The sequence below is a fragment of the Pagrus pagrus genome (genome assembly GCF_965226575.1).
Source record: "Pagrus pagrus genome assembly, chromosome: 3".
NCBI lineage: Eukaryota > Metazoa > Chordata > Actinopteri > Spariformes > Sparidae > Pagrus > Pagrus pagrus.
Genome location: NC_140187.1, coordinates 1,345,103 through 1,365,506, shown reverse-complemented (window position 1 = coordinate 1,365,506; position 20,404 = coordinate 1,345,103). Strand labels below are relative to the sequence as shown.

General features: G+C 41.6%; 1 protein-coding gene and 1 long non-coding RNA gene across 3 annotated transcripts in view; both read right to left on the bottom strand.

Annotated features, from left to right (window-relative positions):
• LOC311255111 overlaps positions 1-10,556 on the bottom strand; it is a 140,655-nt gene extending 130,099 nt beyond the window's left edge. For both annotated transcript variants that reach the window (XR_014622320.1, XR_014622321.1), the window contains exons 1-2: positions 10,519-10,556; positions 10,010-10,129 (exon numbers count right to left, since the gene is read on the bottom strand). This is a non-coding gene — a long non-coding RNA (uncharacterized lncRNA). The remainder of the gene's footprint in view (positions 1-10,009; positions 10,130-10,518) is intronic.
• A 2,875-nt stretch (positions 10,557-13,431) lies between these two features.
• The window catches only part of dag1 (dystroglycan 1), a 54,066-nt gene continuing 47,093 nt past the window's right edge, over positions 13,432-20,404 (bottom strand). The window contains exons 3-4 of the mRNA XM_084349363.1: positions 17,432-17,893; positions 13,432-17,275 (exon numbers count right to left, since the gene is read on the bottom strand). Of these exons, the coding sequence (XP_084205489.1) occupies positions 15,449-17,275; positions 17,432-17,893 (2,289 nt within the window). The 3' untranslated portion in view covers positions 13,432-15,448. The remainder of the gene's footprint in view (positions 17,276-17,431; positions 17,894-20,404) is intronic.

Genomic DNA, 20,404 nt, shown 5'->3' with positions numbered 1-20,404 from the left:
AGTTCTGTTGATGCTAACTTGAAGTGTAAAGATGATTTTTTTGATAACTGTATTTTACATCTCATTTCCCTTGAGAACAGACATTTCATGTAATCTCCTCCATGCCTGCTCTCCTCCTCTGCCATCTCTTCACCGGTGACAGCGAAGGACAAATAAAAGACCCTGGCAGGAGATGATGACAGCTGTACTGTCTTTTGTTCCTGGGCTGCTGGTTGTTCCTTCTCTCACATTGGTTTACAGCACATTTGTCTCCCACAGCCCTCTCCTCTTCCTCCTTCCCCTATTCTACATTTTCCCTCCTTCCTCCTCCCCTTTCATCTGCCCCCTCTGCCCCGCTGCAAAATGGCAATATGGCAGATCCCCCCCACCCCCCCAAAATAATTTCTCCTCTCCACTTTCCAGCTCTCTTCTCCTTCCTCCTCTGCTCCTCTTCTCTGCTCGTCTCATTTTGCTTCTTCCTGGCTCGACCCCTCTGATCCCGAACCCGTAGGGGGCTAACACAACCTTTGATATCAGCTCCTCTCTGTTTGACACGACTCCTTCGGGGAACGACTGTACCCAGACAGACAGAGAGGGAGAGGGAGAGAGAGGAAGAGGAAGAAGACGAGGGACACCAAGATCTCACTGATACTTTAAACGCCACTGTCTTTGAGACAGATGACTTGGTCTCTGTATCTCAGTGCCCAAGGCGAGAATTGTAGCAACATGACATGACACATAGGTCACACTGCTTCAAGTGGCAATATGTGTTCAGAGCAGATGAACAAAACCCAGATAAACTCACTATTTGAGAGAGAAGGCTGTATCACAGTCACTGGTACACTTCTCTCTGTGATTACACGTTATTTTCTACGGTCCAATAGCCAATATTAGCAAACAAAAGTTGCATTTTCAGTCACAAGTGGCTAATTTACTGGACTATCATTTCTTTGCTTTCAGTTTTGGCAGCAGCAGGAATCAAAGACAAAATGACTGTTTGCTCTGCTGAGGTTTTCATTTCACAGTGATGACAGTGACTATTTTCGTAAAAAGATTCTCAGTTATTTCTAAAACATTTGGGTTGAAAAGCATCTTCTAATTTCCAGCCAGCAACCATAGATATTTATTGACTTACATTAGAGCTGTCACTGGATGTTTTATCAGCTGTAGCTCGCAGGCTAATCAAGCTGAAGTTTCCATTTCCAGTCACAACAGGCAGATATTTATTTACAGCCTCCGGAAATTTGGCTTGAAATAGTAAAAAATACATATGATATCACAATTGATTGTCTCATTAAGTGCAAATAAACTTCATAACTATTAAAACTCAGATCAAAACTGTGTATGCGTGGCAGATCACATTTTCAGTGACAGCTCCCTGAAACGTCTGCAGAGGAAGAGGCTGAAGTGCAGGCAGAGAGGGTACAACTCCAGCGGCAAGACATCACTGTTTTGCAAAACCCATAGCTTTCTGGGAAAAATTATTGTACCTGCCTGAGGGGAGTGAGCGCTGCATATGTGGGACATTTTTGTGAACGACTCCACAATGCCACAAACTGAAGAATGACCCGGTTTTCTCGTGCCTGTTTGTTTTGGAAAACGACAAGGATCATTTTATGATTGGTTTGATATCTAAAACAACATCATACCACTTTACCTCAGGTGTGCTGTTGCAGATAAAGCAGAGTAAACCATCATTCAGTAGTTTTTGGGGTAAAGATGTGCAGAAATTATAAGAAGGAGCGGTGGGAATCTCACGGGTCTGCTGAATGAGAAGGATTCATCATTCGGATAAATTACAAACAGGACACGTTTCAAAAGGTCAGTGTTACCTGATAACACAATTAGTTTCATGACGCAAGTGAGCAAGCTGACCTCACTGTCAATGTCAGTGCAACACTTCTGTCCTTGATACAGAAGCTTTTTATCTCAGATATACAACATCACTCTCTGTACAACATACAAACACACATAAAACAACCCATCGTGAACGGTTACCGTGTCTAGTGTCTAGACCCAGCCCAGCGTTATTAGTTATTTTACACTTAGGTATGTTCGTACTGTAGCTACACACGAATGCTAGCACAATATAGCAGACAATGTTTAGTCTGCTGCTTTAACTCATCATCTTATCCATCAGGATGTCGTAACTTCTGGTCATAAAGACATAAACAGTAGCCTAACCAAATAATAAGTTAGCCTACCATCACTGTCATATATCATAAGCCTCTCCTCATTGATAAGGCAGATTTTAAACCATCACAATGACAAAGCAGCACGACATCAAATCAAACACTCTGATAGAACTGATCTGCACATTTTTTAGCTCTCTCTGGTTTAAAAGGATTTTAAACATTCATGAAATTGCTACATGCTCACCAACACTTAAGCAAACAGGTCGGTGAACAGACGAAAATGAAGTTAAAGTGAGTCTTCATTAAACCAGCTAAGCTACTCGACGCTTTGTTGTGAAAGATTGTAAAACTTAATTCCTATTAGACACGCGCATTAACATCTTATCTCTTGTCTTGAGCAAACATTGGCTTAATCCCTCACATACCTCTTGGGACAAGAGAGGAAATAAAGACTAGCACGAAAAAAACACTCAAACACTAATGCACAGAGAAAAGCAAGGGCAGGCACACACACACACACACAAAGATTCATGTATGAAAACAACAACACAAATTAATAGGTCTTGACTGGCTCATGCGACACAAACAGACGTTGTCACACGCATACATTTTGGCAGAAAAACACAAAGACACACACACACACACTTCCACCCTGGCTGGCAGAGCAATGTGTTGCTTGGCATTCTGCAAATGTCAGAAGGATAGTGTTCACAAATTCAGCCAGGCACCTGGGAGATTACATTTTATCAACATACAAATGAGCACTGCTTCATACTACACTGGGCACTGTGACAGAATACTAACCATGTCTGAGATGATAGCAAAATGGCTGTGACATTGAATGGTGGTGCCCCAGTGTGTTTGTGCGCGTGTGAGTGTGGGTGTGATAATGTGTGTTCATGCACCTTGGTGTGTGTGTTTGCTTTTGCATTACCCATGCGTGTGTGTGTGTATGTGTGTGTGTGTGCGCGCGCTGTGATGTGGATGTTTGTTGCCTGCAGTGTCAATGTAGCTGAATATGAAAGGAGAATAACCAAATAGGGAAACACTGACTCTCCCCGGTATGTATTTTATCTGCAGTCCAGAGACTTCTGATTAAATACAAATGGCTGCAGGACAACACAAATTATTAACCTAATCTTAATACTTGAAGTACAGTAGCATAGCAAAGTCACCACCTCTAACAAAGGCAGAGCAGTCACACTGTAGAGTGTTGCTTTAATCTTATGAGTTACACCACCATCACTTGGCCTTTTTCGTTTTCTAGTCGTCCGTTTCAATCATAGGTAAAGGCAGTTCAAATTTAGACGAGTGAACAACCGGGTCTCGTAGAAATTACGTTTATATAAAACAAATTTGTTTTCAAATTACATTTTGATGGGAAACCTACGTGCAAAGTGTTTCGATGCCAAAGACCGAGAGAGGAAGGGTCATTACATCACTGGATCTCTCTTTGTGGCCAGACTGTGGTGACAGCTGTGTTGAAGTCAGTGGGAGATGATGGAGAAACACACTAAAACCCAACTTATCTACGTCGTATGACTTCCGATGATGAAATGCCTCCAGAAAATGAAAGAACACACTTCAGAAAGGAGGTTAACCACTGATTTTTTTATCCAAAAGTTGTTCGTTCCACAAATTTGTGTAGTAAAAGGCTCTTGTTCGTGCTGCTGTTTGCATTGTAATTGCAAAATGTCAGTCTTTAACCTTCTCTCTGAAATGTGTTCTTTCATTTTCTGGAGGCATCTCTTCATCAGAAGTCGAACCACCACAGCCTGCACCAAAGTGAGATTCAGTGACGTGATGACTCTTCTTTCTTAGGGTCCTTGAGTCCTGTGTGTGGTTCGCTTTACATATTAAAAGCAAGGTTAAGGGGAGACTGAGGTTTATATCAACTATGAACTCAGTAAACACATCATGTCTCGTGCTTCAAGTCACTGTTGACTGCTTGAAAGTCGACTTTTGTTGAGTTTGGAACAGTTATATACACAAATAATGACTTGGAACAACACATCACCAGGACCGCATCTGATGCCAGGCATGTCCAGGTTCTGGCAGGTTCCAGTTTCAACAACAGCTATATAATAATACAACTTAAGCATATTCAAATAATTTTCAATATTATTTTCATTTCACAGGCATCTCAGTAACAGACTCCTTTGGTTACTGCTTTGGAGCATGTCATTTCAAGAAGAAAGATCTTGAGTCTGCTGGCGGGTGAGTTTGATGAGTCGGCCAAACTCCCCCTGCCTGAGCTTCACTAGTTATTGAAACTGTCTGTTGAAAATAAATGAAATAAACCTTTTTTGGGAACTTTTACATACCCAATCATTACTGTTTATATTGCTCAGTTATTTATGAAGATATTCATTTGTGTTGGTAATTAAAATATTTGCAGGTGAGCACCTTAGGCCAATATACTGCATTATTTAATGGTTAATTTAAGAAAGTGAGGGTGTGCCTCATTGCACACAAAATAAAGTTGTCGAAGTAGGATATCAGTGGAAGTAGGAAGTAGGAGAAGAGGAGGGAGACGGAGGTAGTGAGAGAGACCAGCGGTGTAGAGGAAGTAATAACATTTACTCATTTAATTGTTATGAAGGTCACATAGTGTGATAGTTAATCGATTAATGTTGTAACGATGATTGTTGTACCAGCTCAGAGACACACTGATCTCCTGACGCTTCCTTTCTGTCAGGTTTGAATCTCTGAGCAACTCACGACCAACAGGCCAGACGTCGACGTTGCAACACGCTCATGCTATTTCACAGGCATCAAAATGTGATGTATTCTTTTCTATCATACACTTCAAATATCTATCTATATGTATGTGTGTGTTTGTGTGTGATATTTACTTTCCCATCAATATGCAAAGTTTTAAGGTAGCATACAGCTTCTTCAGGCATTTGACTGCAGAGATGTGCAGCTTATACAACAGAGGATGCAGCGTGATATGAAGAGATGAAGGGGAAAGGAGATCTGCATCTTTTATCTTAAATCTACTTCCCTATATGTGCATAGTACGCCTGTAGTACTGTACCGTATGGAAGATGAGTGACACAACAAAACAATGTTCATGAAAGCATATGTGAAAGAGAGGTCAGTCTGATTATCATGATGGCAGAACATAAACGGAGACGCGATGAATTCTAGACAGATTTTTCTCCCAAAATTGCGAGATCAAAAAGGTTCAAAGTAATCTCAACAGTCGTGGACACATCCTGGATGTTTTACCTCGATGCTCACTGACGAATGAGAAACCATCCACGTCTGCAAAAGTATGTGTAACTGTATACATTATATATGTCACTGTAAAGTGGACTCCTACAACAGAGACAAGAAAAATCTATACAGAAACACTCTTTCCTTCACAACAAAAACACATCAAGCGCTCTAATTTTCCTCCTACAGTGGCATTCACACACACACACACACACACACACACACACACACACACACACACACACACACACACACACACACAGAAAATGATGGGTTTGAAGAAGACAGGTAGAAACTTGTCAATAGTTGCAGCATTTTAGATGAGAGGAGAGAAAAAAGAAGCATTTCAGTTAAACCAGACAAGAACTCATTATGTGGTTTGCAAAAGCAAAAGAGGGGTGGGTGGGCTGGATGAGAGGAAAGGGGGGTGAAAAAAAAGTAAGAGAGAGATAGAAAGAGAGGGGATAGAGACTCTATTCACAACCCTCTGTTGGAAGATGCAAGGTCAAGAACACTCAGTGTGACAAGATGAGTGATTGGAGAGTTTAAAGCAGAATCTGTTCCATTAAAATTGCTGGGAATCAGACAAGTGTGGCGCCTTTGAGTGTGTCAGTCCGCACATCACAGGAAGATAGACAGATCTGGATCAGCAGACGGACGGGCGAACAAACAGCCTCAGTTACATATATAGTTTGAATATAAAAGAAAACCCATTAAATCAGATCTGTTCCAAAGGTCTGCTTTGTGCTCACAATAGAGCTTGAAAGAGGCAGCAGACAAACAGAGAAGAAGGTGTGATCGCCCATCGAGCTGCAGTGATGCATTTTATTTTCCTCTGAACTGTATTTAGTTATGGTGTCCCCAAAAAACTCTTTGCTCTCTCACCTGTTAGCCTCCAAGTTGTGCCAGTATATCCTGGTGTATTCTCTATATATATACATTCTAATGTAATGGGAAGGAAAGAGAGGAAACAAAGGAAGGAAGAAGTTCAGCCAAAGATGGAAATTCAGTCATTATCTCCTCACAACCATGCTGTTTGAAATCAAGTGAAGTTTCTTAGTCCACAAAACATTTCTGGAGCTTCACAGCAAAACAGCGTTGCAGCTTTCTCCTAAACGATTGAAGTAGCTGGGGACACCTGCCAAAAAAATATAAAATGGCTCCAAACAGCTCGTCTGGCGTGATCCAAGTGTCTGGAAGCCCTGAGATCCCAAATTGGGTTGAAAAGACGTCATTTACCTAACCCTAACCCTTTTTTTTAAACCAAAATCTTCACTGTAGCTCCTAATCCTCCTAAGTGTTAGCGTGCAGACTGTCTGATGTAGGTGAGAAAGCTCATCTGCGGATGGAGGGAGCAAATAACGTCTTTTCAAATCAATTTAGGATCTCGTGGCTTCTGGAGACTTGGATTACACCAGATGACAAGTGGAGCATTTAAGCAGATCTACAGCTGTAGTCAAGTGAATTGGTTAAAAAAATGCCTTTAGTGGTGTTTGGTGCAGGAAGGAAGAAGCACTTTTACAGAATTTCTGCAACTAGATTTTCCAAACCGGTCTCACTGATATACTGCACATTTAACATTTAAGAGATGCAGATAAAATAAAACCTAGTTGGATGAGGTATAACGGGTGATAAATTCTCACCTATTGAAATGCTCATAAGGCATGAATCCAACCTTTAAGGCCCTGGTTTACACTAAAATGGGCATGGATGTTGACAGCAGCAGGAAACTCTACCAGGGGTTGAGGTCATACTACACATTTGGTGTCTGCCTCCGCAAATGTATTTACATTTGACTTGATTTGATCCTTACTGTCCACACAGTCCAGAATTTAAACTGCACAGACCCTCAGGGACACAAGCAGAGGACAGAATTTAAATCACATAGGCCTCCGTTGTGTCACAGCAATGCAGATATGGAAGATGGTGCATTCAACCATGGCAAGAAAATGTTGAATTTAGTTTTTGCCTTATGGCTTTATGTCTGTTTGTCAGTGTTTTCCATTCACAGGGATGATGGTGAGAAAAAGATGTGGGTGTTTTTTACCAGTTTAGATTTAATTTGACGAAAAATGTGCGAAAAATTGTGAGTTTAATAATTTGCTGATATGATTTTATACAATTCACAGAGGTAAATATTAATGCATCATGTAAAAGATTCTCTTGATTTTTTATGTCTTTGCAGGTTTGGCTGCTGACACTCAGCTGAAGTGATCTCATAGATGCTGAATGATAAACCAGTGAAGAAGTCTCACATGAAGATGTCAAGAGACCGTCACTGAATAATCACAGTGTTTCCTCCACTGACCGAGGAGCTTGTCAGACTTCACATGAGGAATTGACTTGAAAGCTGCCCTCAACTATCATCCCAGTTCACTGAAGCAATGGGAAGGTGTGGGTTGCCACAAAGGAGAAGGAAAACGGGGGAAACTATTTTGACTTTTCCACCTTCATGTTTTCACAGAGTGAATAGACTAACTTTGCACTTTGAAGTCCGCAGCGCTGTTATCCTGCAATTTCATCGTATTTGGTGTTGAGTGTTTTCCATCGACCGCAACAATCTGAAGTGAAGAAATGCCTGCTGTTGGAATCTGCTCTCAGTACGTGCTAATGCTTCTGAAAACCAGGCTGACAGAGGATCCCTCTGTTGCTTCAAGCTGTTAAATAAAGCCAACCTTGTCTTCTTGAAATCTTTATCCTCAGAAATATGTTAAACGGTTGTGAAAGTTGAAAAACTGCAGGCAATGTTCAGTTTGGCTGATAAAACAAAAATTAGCCATTATAATTCCTCCATCATCTAATAGTCCAGGTTTAGGCACACAGAATATCATATTGAAAATACATATAATGACTTTCTTGAAGTAATCTAGTGAGCCCTGTTTCTTTTAAAGGATTTTACTGGGCTTTTTAAAATCTTTTTACATTTATGAACAAAGTTTGATAACTTCTGCTGCTATTTCAACCCCACTGTTGTGAAAACTGGGACAGACTGTGTGTGGGGTCGACATCACTGCACAATTTCATGTTTACTCTGCAGAGTAGAATAAACTACACTGGCCTTGTTCAGTGTAATGAAGGAGTATTTCATTGTGGGTAGTGCTGAAAGTCCTCTTGATTGTGCAGATAACAGCCAGGCTTCAGGAGAACAGCTGAATTGTTTCCTGAATGACTTTCTCTGGGATGGATAGTTAATTTATTTTCAATTTAAAGCCCTGATCCTGAACTTCACTGCACAGTTTCCGCCCAATCGTCAGACCCTGTACACTCCACCACATGGGCTGCAGTCGAGGGTTTTAATCAACCTTCCCTGCAAAATGAACTTTTACAGGGGGTCCTGTGTGACTGGGGCTATACCATTTCCTCAAACAATGCACAGCACAGCTGTCAAAAAGTACAATCTTGTACCTTTCATGAGATTGTTCAATTACTGAAAAAAGAGATTCAGTCAGCTGAAATTACGTCTCATGAAGTCTGTCACAACACCACAGAGAACTAATCGTCTATCAGACGGCTGACTCAAGGATAATTTGTCTCCTTTTTCTTTGTTCCATTTTGTCAAATACATTTTTACCTGGTTCCTACTGTGGGAAATCTGCCCTGTGCTATTAAAGGCTTCTTGTCCAAAATGATTGTGTGTGTGCTTTATATTGTAATTCAGAGTGTGAATTATACAATGACAATTCTCCAGGGGTTAAAGGGAACCTGGTACAGCACAGGCGTGTGCTTCAGTGAACTGAAGTCTTACAAGTTCAGTAAGTATCCTTCTTGATTAACGCTGACAATCAGTACATGATGATAAATCAAAACCATTTCACCAGCTCACTGGACATGAACCACAAAACAACGATTGTAGTCAGGGGTCCTAAAGAAAGTATTAAAAAAAAAACTGCCAGGAGGACAGACAACAGCCAACCATCATCTCAGCTCAAACACAGATCCATACAATGCTGTGCCAGAAACAAAGAAACTATCAACCTGTCAAGGAGGTAAAGAAATGTGTTACGACCGTACAGCATCTCGCCCTGTGCCTGACTAACATTAAAGGGACAGACCAAACAATCAAAAATCATCAGCTGTTTTCTTTCAGGATGCTGATAATAGGGAGTCCCCGGGACTCACAGGTGGTCAGAAACAAACTTGTGATTTCTGACTAAATGTAGTGTTTAACTCATCAAAATGTGAGTCTTAGGCTTTAGTGTAGCGCTGAACTTTAAAAAGGCCACAGTCCAAGTCACATCATAATGATTAGACTACAAAATTAATATTAACAAAATGGTGGTTATTTCCATGGTTGAAGGTTGGCATGTTCCCTGGATGGGAAAGCATCATAAGATAAAAATAAATGTAGCTTGTGTAATGTTTCCTACATTAAATCAATGAATAGTTGGGGCTCAATCTAAAGGCACAAAAGCCAAAGCTAGGGTGTCTCCCATCTTCTCCATTTCCCTCTATTGAGTATTGATAAACAAATGGCTATCATGGAAAAGATCCTGTACGATATAGATGTAGATGATGTAGCATTGAGTATAGTATTTAGTTTTTTCTGTAAAGCTATTTTCAAGTAAGAAATCAGCTGAACAAATGAGATTTTTGAGTGGTCCATGTTTTTAAGTAGGTGCTAGGCCAATGTTTCAAAAGTTCCTATTAAATCAGTCCTACCTTTAAAAACTGACCTCAGAAGCTAGAGTTGACTCTCCCGGGCTCTCCTCCCCGTCAGCCATTATCTTCAAAGATGGCAGCTAGCTTTCCCCCGGGACATCACACATGGAGGCGCATCGAAACGAGGCTTCGCTCTAAAATATGACCCATTATATTTATCAAACAGAGGGAATCAGAAATAAAGGCCTGCTTCAATTGAAACCCAACTTATGCAGATGAGGTAAACCAACACAGCCACACTAAAGGCTACTGAAGTGCAAGAATAAACTGTGTTGATGTCTCTAAATCAACTCCTCCTCCATTGTCCCAGAGCTCAGCCTGAGCACCAGTTAGCTAACATGAGATGATATGACATTTTATATTGGGGAGGAAATGCTAAGTTATAGGCACAGCTAGCCATTTAGCTAACATTGGAAATGAAAGAACGGCTAGCAAGTGTTAGCTTCATTTATACAAATCTAATTAAGAGACTGAGAGTATCAAAGTTGCTAAAGTGTATTAAACTGGAGGGACAGCTACTTACTTTAAAGGTCAGATGCTACATCATGATGCAGGAGCGTGTATGAGTGGGAGTGACGTGAGGCAGGCGGGGGAACGGTCAAGGTTAAAGAATGGTACGGTCCAGAGTAGGGGTGTCTGGAAACGTATTACAAGATTCCTCCAGGCATTAATACGGGACATATAATATTTGATATTATAGTTAAGAAGGATATATGAATGTTGTATCCCTCAGACCTGTTGTTTTGACCTCGTTTGGTGGTCCAAGTCTTAATAAAGGGGGGCAGTCCCCGACCCTTCCCCCCATAATGTTTTGGGTGAAAGCCCTCCCGACTGACTGGCGGTAAACAGAGACCATGTTGTTTTCAGCCGTCAGGAGCCCTGATCTTAATGTTAGTCAGCTCAGCAGCCATTTTATGTTGTTGTTGATCAACATTTGGCGTCATTATATAAAAAGAAACAGGCCTTCATCTGCCTCCATCAACAGCATACACAGTTACCTTATTGAATGTAATGACTGTCTGCTCACCTGTAAATGTAAGAGCCCAAAGGTAGCCATTTTGTGCCGCCCTGATGAAGGTCTTAATGGCTGAAAGGGGTAGGCATGTTTTTAAAGCCATGATTAATTAAAGGCTTTTTAGCTCATTACTCTGGAGTGGCTCAGACTTTTTCTTTATATTTTACCTTATTGAATGTTCAGGTGATGTATTTCTGTCGTTAAGACAGTTTATTGAGCAGTTTTGGTCCATTGTGACTTTACTGTAAACTAACAAAGCACAACAAAAACAGCTGTTTTTATTCTAATAGATGTTTGATGCTTTAACCTGACGACAGGAAAATGACACATACCTGCTCTCATCTATGTAACACATATAAAAGAAGTATTAAAGGTGAGCTGGCTATTGAACTCATAAATTTAGAATTAAGTAAAAAAAAAAAAAAAAATATCAACAACAAAAACCAGGAGGGATAATTAACCGATCGCAGCTGCAGAAACTCTGTCTGTTGTTTTCTTTCATTGCTTTCTGTGTATGCAGAGGCTCTGACAGGATTGAAGCCGTGGAATATGATCAGACCTTTTCCACAGCAATAACTAAAAAAGTTTTAAAGGCATAATTATACACAAACCACATTCCAGAAGATAAGAATTAAAGTAATAACATCATTATTTTTTCTTTGCACTATGTTAAACTTTGTAGCACCGCAGCCCACATCTAACAAGCAGAACACAAAGGTAGCTCAATCAAAAGAGCTGTCTCAAGAACAACACCACTTCACTTCAATGTGTCTGCATGTCCTTTATCTTTGCTTCTCTTCTTTTCCTACAAGAAGATCAAGTCGTCCAGGCTTGTAACTGTGTGCATTACAAGAGAGGAGGTTTTTAACTACTAAAATTACCACTCCAACATAATCTTTAGAGTCAGGAGTGAGCACCGTGCATACCAATTCATGGTCATTCAGTAATGTCAATTTAAACACTTACACACGACTTAACACTCCTCCCTGATCAGGATTCAGGCCAATATTCATGTATCTAAGAATATGAACACTGAGATCTGCATATCCAGGAAACACTGTTAAGTGTACAGTCATGCAGTCTGACAATTGATCCTACTCTGGGGCTGCTATTCTGAGAAGTACTCCTGTTCTTGTTTTAATCAAGTATCCATCTGCTATTCTGAGAGGCTTTATGAAGTACCAGCCTCTTAATCACAAGAGCCCTACAGAAACCATGCGACTGTCATGTAGCCTTTGTAAACTGTAACAAACAGCTTTCACCTCTGCATGTGTGCAGAGAACAGCACAGACATCACGACCTGGGCTATTTGTAGACTCCATTCTACCTCAAATTCTGCAAAAAAAGAAATAAAGTTGACTGTTTGTGGTGCAATGTACCTGCAGGCTGCGGACCAAATGGCACTACAAATCATTTTAGCAACTTCCCTGTGATAGATTGAGCTTGTCTGATACTTCGAAGGCGACTGATTAGGCCCCTGTAAAATGCAAACTCAGCACATCTATAATCTTCCTGAATCTCCAATCAGATTTTCAGCACATTTGAGATGAGAAATCTGTCTATTGTAAGTGGCAGAGCACTGGTCTACAGGGTAAGGGCAAAATATCATGAATATAAAATATAAAATCCAATACGACAGCCTTTTACTTTTTTTTTTTACTTTGCTTGGCTGAAATCAGTTTTCATAAAGACTGAGAGACCATATATGTGTTGATTCAACCTCCTTTACCTCTGAAATAAGCATTTTAGTTTGAAAGACAAGGACCTCGTCACAGTATATTCAGCTAAGCGGTCTCAGTCAAACCAAATCAATCCTCCATTAATCTTTGTCATTACTGTGATCCATTTATCCATTTTAGCAACTAGCGATGACTTGGGAATACATTCATCATTGCTTCCTCTCCTTCCAAATTAAACTCTGTCGTGAATTATCACAGGGGTGCAACAGAGCTGGCAAATTGTTTACATCTAATCAATATTCTGAGCAATCAATGCAAATTATCTGTATGCAATGTGTGGAAAGACAGATTGAGCTGAGAGAGTGTTTTCACAGCGTAGCCTTTTTAATGGGCAGAGCGTTCACACTGAATTGTCCAACTAGTCATTCAGTAGCAGAATAATTTAGTACAAAAAGGACAGCAGTACGACCGTTCCAACAGGTCCAAAAGACCATAGATGGTTGCCAGGCAGCAAGCCATCTCGAGAGGAAAAACCTCTTGTGGACTTCAGACAGATTGATTTATCAATTCAAGGCTAAGTGGAAGCAGTAGAAAAGTGACAGTGATCAAAAACCTCATCCATAAACATCAGTCAGGTTTTGAGCGGAGAATATGACAAGTGAGAGATTTCTCATTGGCGGAAAAACTCCCAACAGAAGCAGCAAAGATACGTTAAATCAGATACATGAATGAAGAAGGGTGATTGTTTTTATCGTACCAGTTGGTTTTATTATGACAATGCACACTTGAAAAGCAAAAAAGCCTTGGCATCCTGCAAAAACCAACAATATTATGACAATACGAGTCACTCGCTTTAGCCTGCATCGACCAGTCACTGAGTGGACTGTGCCTTACATTATTATTGCAAAGGGTCACTTTCAGTTGAAACTCATTAGCAAACATAAGGACATAAAAATAAAATTTGTGATTACATAAAATATCGGTCATTCCATCTTTGTATAGTGGGAGATACATTTTGATATGCAAACACACACGATAAAAGAAAACACTTAAAATATGTGACCCATGACAAAAAAAAAAAGAAAGTGTACATAATTGAATCATAATTGAACTTCTAGGCTAAGATTTTACAAATCACAGAAGACTACTCATTAATCATGTTTTCTTTTAATAATCAACGATTTGAGGCTGTATCAAAAACTTTGTAAAAAAATTAGAAGGAGATTTTCATTGACAATTTTTCAGTGATTCAGCTAATTACTGGAAATTCAAGGTTCTTTCTTCCTTCTGAATCTCTGCCTCAGCGTCAGACACACTCGTCTCCCCTGTGACCTCTAAAATGTGAATATCTGTACAATCCCGTGTGGGAGAGTCTCCATGGCACACAACGTTTTCTCCTCTGACTGGAGAGCAGAACTGCCTCATTCCATAAAAAAATAATTATCCCTGGTCCAAAATAAACTGAAGGGTTTCTTCCCGTTGACGGACATGTTGTATGTATGAATGAAGAAAAGGGCAGAAATGGCATTTCCCTTTTACTGTAGTTTTGGTCACCTCGAGGCGCCAAATTGAGGTGAAATCTGCATAAAACTATATATTTTGCATCCAAATCTACACAAAACTCGACACATAATCTCTTTCGTAATAAAAACAGTAGTGTTTCACATTAGCTCATCCCACACAGTTTTTTTGTTGCTAACACCTTATTGAGCCGGTTAGATCTGCTGAGGCGATGAGGGCAACTGAGGGGAAGGTGTTTTTATAATCTAATGGGTTGTAATTGACATATTGTTATATGTAAACAGGAATAAAGAGCTCCTGCAGGTTATTTTAGCGAGGCAGTCCCTCTTCCTTCCCACTTTCTTCCACCACCAAAAAAATAGAGCACAATCTATCAGAATATCTTCCAGATATACAGTGAATTTTAAAACCAATGAAACAAACAAATTATTTATTATTCATCTCTAAATCTTTTTATAGGCTACCTTGTTATTCTCATCTTTACTAGACATTGTGAATAAGGATAGAAACAGACAACTAGTGTTAAAAGGCAAACCGTATTGAATCTGAATAAACACACCCACTCATTCACACCCACACACACACACACGCACACACACCTCGGCCTCCCATTCTCTTGTGTCGTCTGCAGGGGTGATTCGAGATCCTCGTGAAAGCTTCTTTCATATCCAGAGAATCTCACTCCTTATTAAAAAACCCGAGTTGTTGCCTGCAGTGGTCTGATGGCAGTTCACTGTCTTCTCGTATTATTTAAAAGCAAGACAAAAGAAGAGTTGTTAGGCAAACGATTCAGTCCAGAAAGTAAATGAATAAAAACCTTTCGGATAATGAGAAAAAACAAAACAAAAAAAGCCAGTATTGAAAATCAACAGAGGGAAAAATGAAATGCTGGGAAGGGAGAACACGTCTCCCAATCATCGCTTCTGACCAACTGGTCGATCAAAAAGCCAATGTGACGAGAATTTGTTTGTCTTAGGCCACTGTAGTAGCTGGGCTACCACTAAAACAGTAGTCCCTCCCAGCTGTATCAACCAATCATCCCATCTGTCGACTGTAAAACCCCACCCGACTCATTACTCCCCCTCCCAAACCAAAGTCCCCTGTAGCTGTTTTGTACTTTAGCACCTCTTGTCATCTCTCCCTGTAAATGTCCAGACAGACAAACACCAGAATGGAAACCGTCACAGTTCCTCAGGCATCCTCTCCCTCCACCCTACGAGGGGAGGGTTAAACAAGTCTTAGGGCGGCACGTAGGGAGGTGGAGATCTGTAGGGAGTCATGTTCTTGGGACGGGAACCCTTGCCCTCCATGGGAGTGGTGAAGGGTGGTGGTGGTTGGTAGGGAGGCGCGTTGGGGTCCTCGTCCCGTAGGGCTGTGTACTCCCCCAGCAACTCCTGGTTAAGGGGAGTGGTCTCTGGTGTGGCCATGTTTGGGTACTCTGGGGGTGGAAGCGGAGGCTTTTCTTCCTGTAGAATCAAGGGCATACTGGAAGATGGAGGCGGCTTAGAGTCATCAAGTTCATCTGCAAAGATAATCGGCACACCTTTCTTGATGAAGGTGGCCTGGTCCTCGATGGTAAGCTTTCCCTTCCGTTTCTTCCTGTAGCAGATCATTGCAATGATGCCTGCTATTAACAAGATTGCGGCCACCACCACGGCAGGAATGACTGTGTGGAGATAGACGTCATCAGTGCTCTGCCGGCCTGTTCCCAGAGCTGGAGTGACTGCTGGAGGTTCTGGTATTTCAATCTCTTCATCTGGGATGAAGGAAGTTGTTCTGCAGCTTGCCCTTCCTTTGACCATGACGTCCAGTGGTCTGAATTCAGGCTCCATTGAGTACCTGAAGGTCTGTGAGGGTTTTCCCTCATTGCTGGCGAGTAACTTGCTCATGGCTTTGAGCTGTTCCTTTGGACATGGGTGCTGCGGAAGGCTGGTGTTTGTCCACTCCACCACAATGGACCCTTTGGTGATGTTTCTTAGACTGACTGTACTGCTGTTGCGGTCCCCCAGTGCATATGCCAGCTTCTTGACCAGAAGAATTTTCTTGTGGATGTCATTTGTTATTGAACGTGGCTCACCATCGAATCGCGCAGTGAAGATCACAGGGGTCTTGTCATTGATGGGCCAGCGGTTTACACGGACCTCAAAAGCATCAATGGCGTTCAGGCCACCTTTGTCAGTTGCCTGCATAAAGTACTCATGTTTTCCCACATGTTGGACATCAGGCAGGCCATAGAGAAGCTGGCTGGTGGTGTTGAACTGGATCCAGGAGCCATCTCCAACCACTTCATTGTGGTTCTGTCTCAATGTTAGACGCAGCTTGTCTGTTGTGCCGTCCTCTTTATCAAAGAATGTGTCAACTGGGATCTTAACCTCAAAATAGGTGCCCACCAATGCATTGACCTGGTCAATTGGGTTTCGCAGGACAGGCTTAACATTGTGTGGATCCGGGATGACACCAGGCGATGGTGTGGTGCGTCTGGAGGGCTTGGCTGTGGAGGTCTTTGGCTCTCTGGGCACCGGTGTGGTTTTGGGTCTCTTGGGTTTCTTGGTAGGTCTTCTAGTAGGCGTAGGTGGTGTGGCAGTGGCCTCCAAAATAGTCGGCCTGGTCATGGTTGGTTGAATAGGAATGGTGCTGGTGGTCTCCAGTACTCTCGTTGGTTGAGGGGGTCCAAGGGTTGGGGTGTGAGCGAGAGTGTCACGGAATCTGATTGTAGGCTTGCCTGGCAGAGGAACCGGGCCTCTTACCGGTGGAGCAGAGCTCTCGGTCGGTGCAGCAATAGACGGGGAGGAGAGGGTTGGGATAATCCTCACTGGAGGCTCCACTACAGTTGTTGGAGGAAGCACTGCCAGGACAGGCGTTGGAGTGTTGTTTAATTGCCGCCTCACCCTCTTAGGGACATGGGGTTTCTTATTGGCAATGTGCCATCCCACCACAGGGTAGCCCAACTTGGCTGACATGGTGCCTTCCTTTGCAGGACCCTGGACACTGTTGATATTTGGGACTGTGCTCTGGTCCAGCGAGCAGCCGAGCTTCCAGGACAACAGGACTCCATTCTCCACCACCTGGGAGGACATTGAGAATTGTTAATCTAATTGTCCATCTGATAACATGTTAAATGATTCACTGACTAACACATATTTACTTATCCAAAATAGCACTCATGCATTCAATAGCATTTGTCCTCATTTCCTCACTCACTTGCCTGCACATTAACTCACCTTTTTTGCATTTCCTGGTCCAGCCATGAATGCTGACATGTCGAACAGCCTGTTGTTGACCACAGGGAGTATCTTCATGTGCTGGAGCCCCACCCCAGAGAAGCTTCTCATGTTATCCAGGAGCTCCACCCTCTGTTCCGAGCTCATCTTGGTCAAATCAGCGTCCAGGATCACCGTCAGCACTGTGACCGGTTCCTCGTTGCCACACATGAATGGCTGGATGTCGTCTTCAGTAGAAGCTTGGTTGGAGGCCAGCTGGGCTGAATCTGCGTCAGTATAATCTTCAGGGTGTACCTCAATGGAGAACACCTCTGACGAAGAGGAGGATTTTGTGTGGTTGGAGATGGATACGGAGATGTAATGGACACCCTTGTCCTCCTCCAAAGGGAGACCCTGCAGGATTCTGCTGCTGGCATCCCAGTGCAGCCAGGCGGGCAGGGATTCCTTACCCATCTCTGTGATCTGAAAGATAAAGGAAACAGAGGGTGAACTGATGTTTCTCTATGAATACCAGGAGAGATGATTCATTACCAAAGAGTTTATCACAAATAAAGGGGGGATATATGATTTAATGGGATGACAAATTATAATGAAAGTTTATCTTTATCTGTAAACAACATATGGAACAAAAGGGAAAAAAATGTCAGAGCCATTATGTCTGATCTGCACACAAATGGTCTAATGAAAGAAACCAAACAGTGAAGCTTTCAGAAACAGAACATTCTGTGAACATGAATTAGGTAATGCTCGCTTATCAAAGGATGACATTTTTTTTTTTATGAAGGCTTAACAGAAAAAATACACTTTTACGTCAACAAAGTACAAAGTACACAGAGAGGGCTCGAACCCGGTAACCTCTTGCTGTGGGATATGGTTAGTGCTGCTTCAACTGCTATTCATGCAAGTTGTGCTTAATTTAAAAATGTTTTGACAGTGATGCAGAAATAAAGCGCTGGATTCGTGATATAAATGACAGGAACAGGATTTACTGCTGCGGCTATTCAGCATCGTTTGCGCTGGCGCCCTCTAAGCCCGACTGCACATACAGACACAATGAAAAGCAGCGCTCTGAATTGGAATTTAAACTCAACTAAAATTAAAATAACTTGGCCAATTATACGAGCGGGGACGTCCCCGTGGCAGGAGGCTGATGGAGAGAAATGGATCACAGGGGAGTGACAATGCATCCACACACATAAATCCCAAAACAAGAACAAATGCATGCTGTGCTCCCCAGCCCCTACAAGTTAATTCTGCGGCTAATAAATCCTGGTTGATAAATTATGTAGAGGCAGTGCTCCCTCGACACATCATTAATGCTCTAACCAGCACACAGGCAGCACCGGGGGAAAACGCACACACACACGTAAACACACAGAGACGAGCGCACATCCAGACACACACATTCTCAAACATGCAGACATACACAAAAATGGACACACACGCACACAAGGCCAAAGGCAAAACGCACAAGGCTGCACACAGGGAGGTGTGTGTGCATTTCCCTCAGACGTACAGTTCACACATGGCCACACAGATAAAATCAAATGTGTATGTGCACACACACACACACACACACACACACACACACACACACACACACACACACACACACACACACACACACACACACACACACACACACACACACACACACACACACACACACACACCCCTTGCCAGGAGCTGGGCTTTTAAAAATTATCCCCTCATGGACAATTCCTTTAAAACCCTCCCCCCTGGACAGGCGTCCACACCTCTCAGAGCCTCTGCCCTTTTCCTAGAAATACTTGGATCTCTGTCTTTTTCCAGAAGCAGAGGAAACAGTGAGAGAACACAGTGGAAACTCCAACGATTTATATTTGATTTTATTTGCTTTTTCTTTTTTTTAGTCATGCCGCCCTTTATCATATTTAGTTCCCTCTCTTATCCCTTTCCCTTCTTCTTCTTTTGACACCTCACCCTCCTCTGTAACCCTGCTTTCCTCTTTTCTGCTGTCATTATTTCAAAATGTCATTATCAAATTCTGACAGGCCTTTTCACTGGAAGACAAAAGCTTATTTCTGAGGTGGCGATGTAGGAAGATGTCACGACTTCTGGCCAAGATAATGAAATAAAAAAATTATTTACAATACAATCCTCCAAGATAATTGTGGGTGACAGGAAAACATCAGTATTTTTCTGTTTTCTGAATGTCCACTGCTGCAAACAATTATCACTGAATTGATGACAAGGAAAACAAGAAGATAAACCTGTATGTGTCTTCACATGCAGGCTCCTCTGGCAATATTTGATTTAATTTGTCACACGGAGCTCCACAGCCTCCAAACTTCAAACCAATTGCCTCTTGACATGGCATTACAAATTAAATCACAAAGAGACGATGAAGGACAAGTGAGTTGCCGGGCAGTAATCTCATCATAACTGTCATAATTGCTCCGTAAATTACTAAATTGTGTCCTGAAAGCACAAAGATGATCACTTCCTTATCTGCTGACAATTAAATATGGGTGTGAGGGTGAAAATATAGGTGATACTTTCTTTATTCATTCTTTGTACTTTGGTCTGAAGAAATTAATATTTTATAAATGAGTTCATAACAAGATAACAGATGCCGATAATGTAATATCTCATTATATTAGTGGGAAGTATTTCATTTTCAGGATATTATTACATTATTATGTGCTACAAGGCTTTTATAGAACTGAAAGCCTGTAACTCCACAATGAGAAAAGGCCAATGGAGGAATGTAACTAAGTATATTTACTCAAGTACTATCCCTATGTGTGACTTTCACTTTTACCAGAGTGATATCTTAACACCATATCTTTACTTTTATTCAAGTATTTGGGGGCTTTTCACAACACTGTAAAAGGCAGAATAGACGAGTCGACTCGGGTCTATTTATCGGCTATTATTTTATGATCAGAATTATACATATTAATACAAATCTCCCATCATTCATCTCTATAA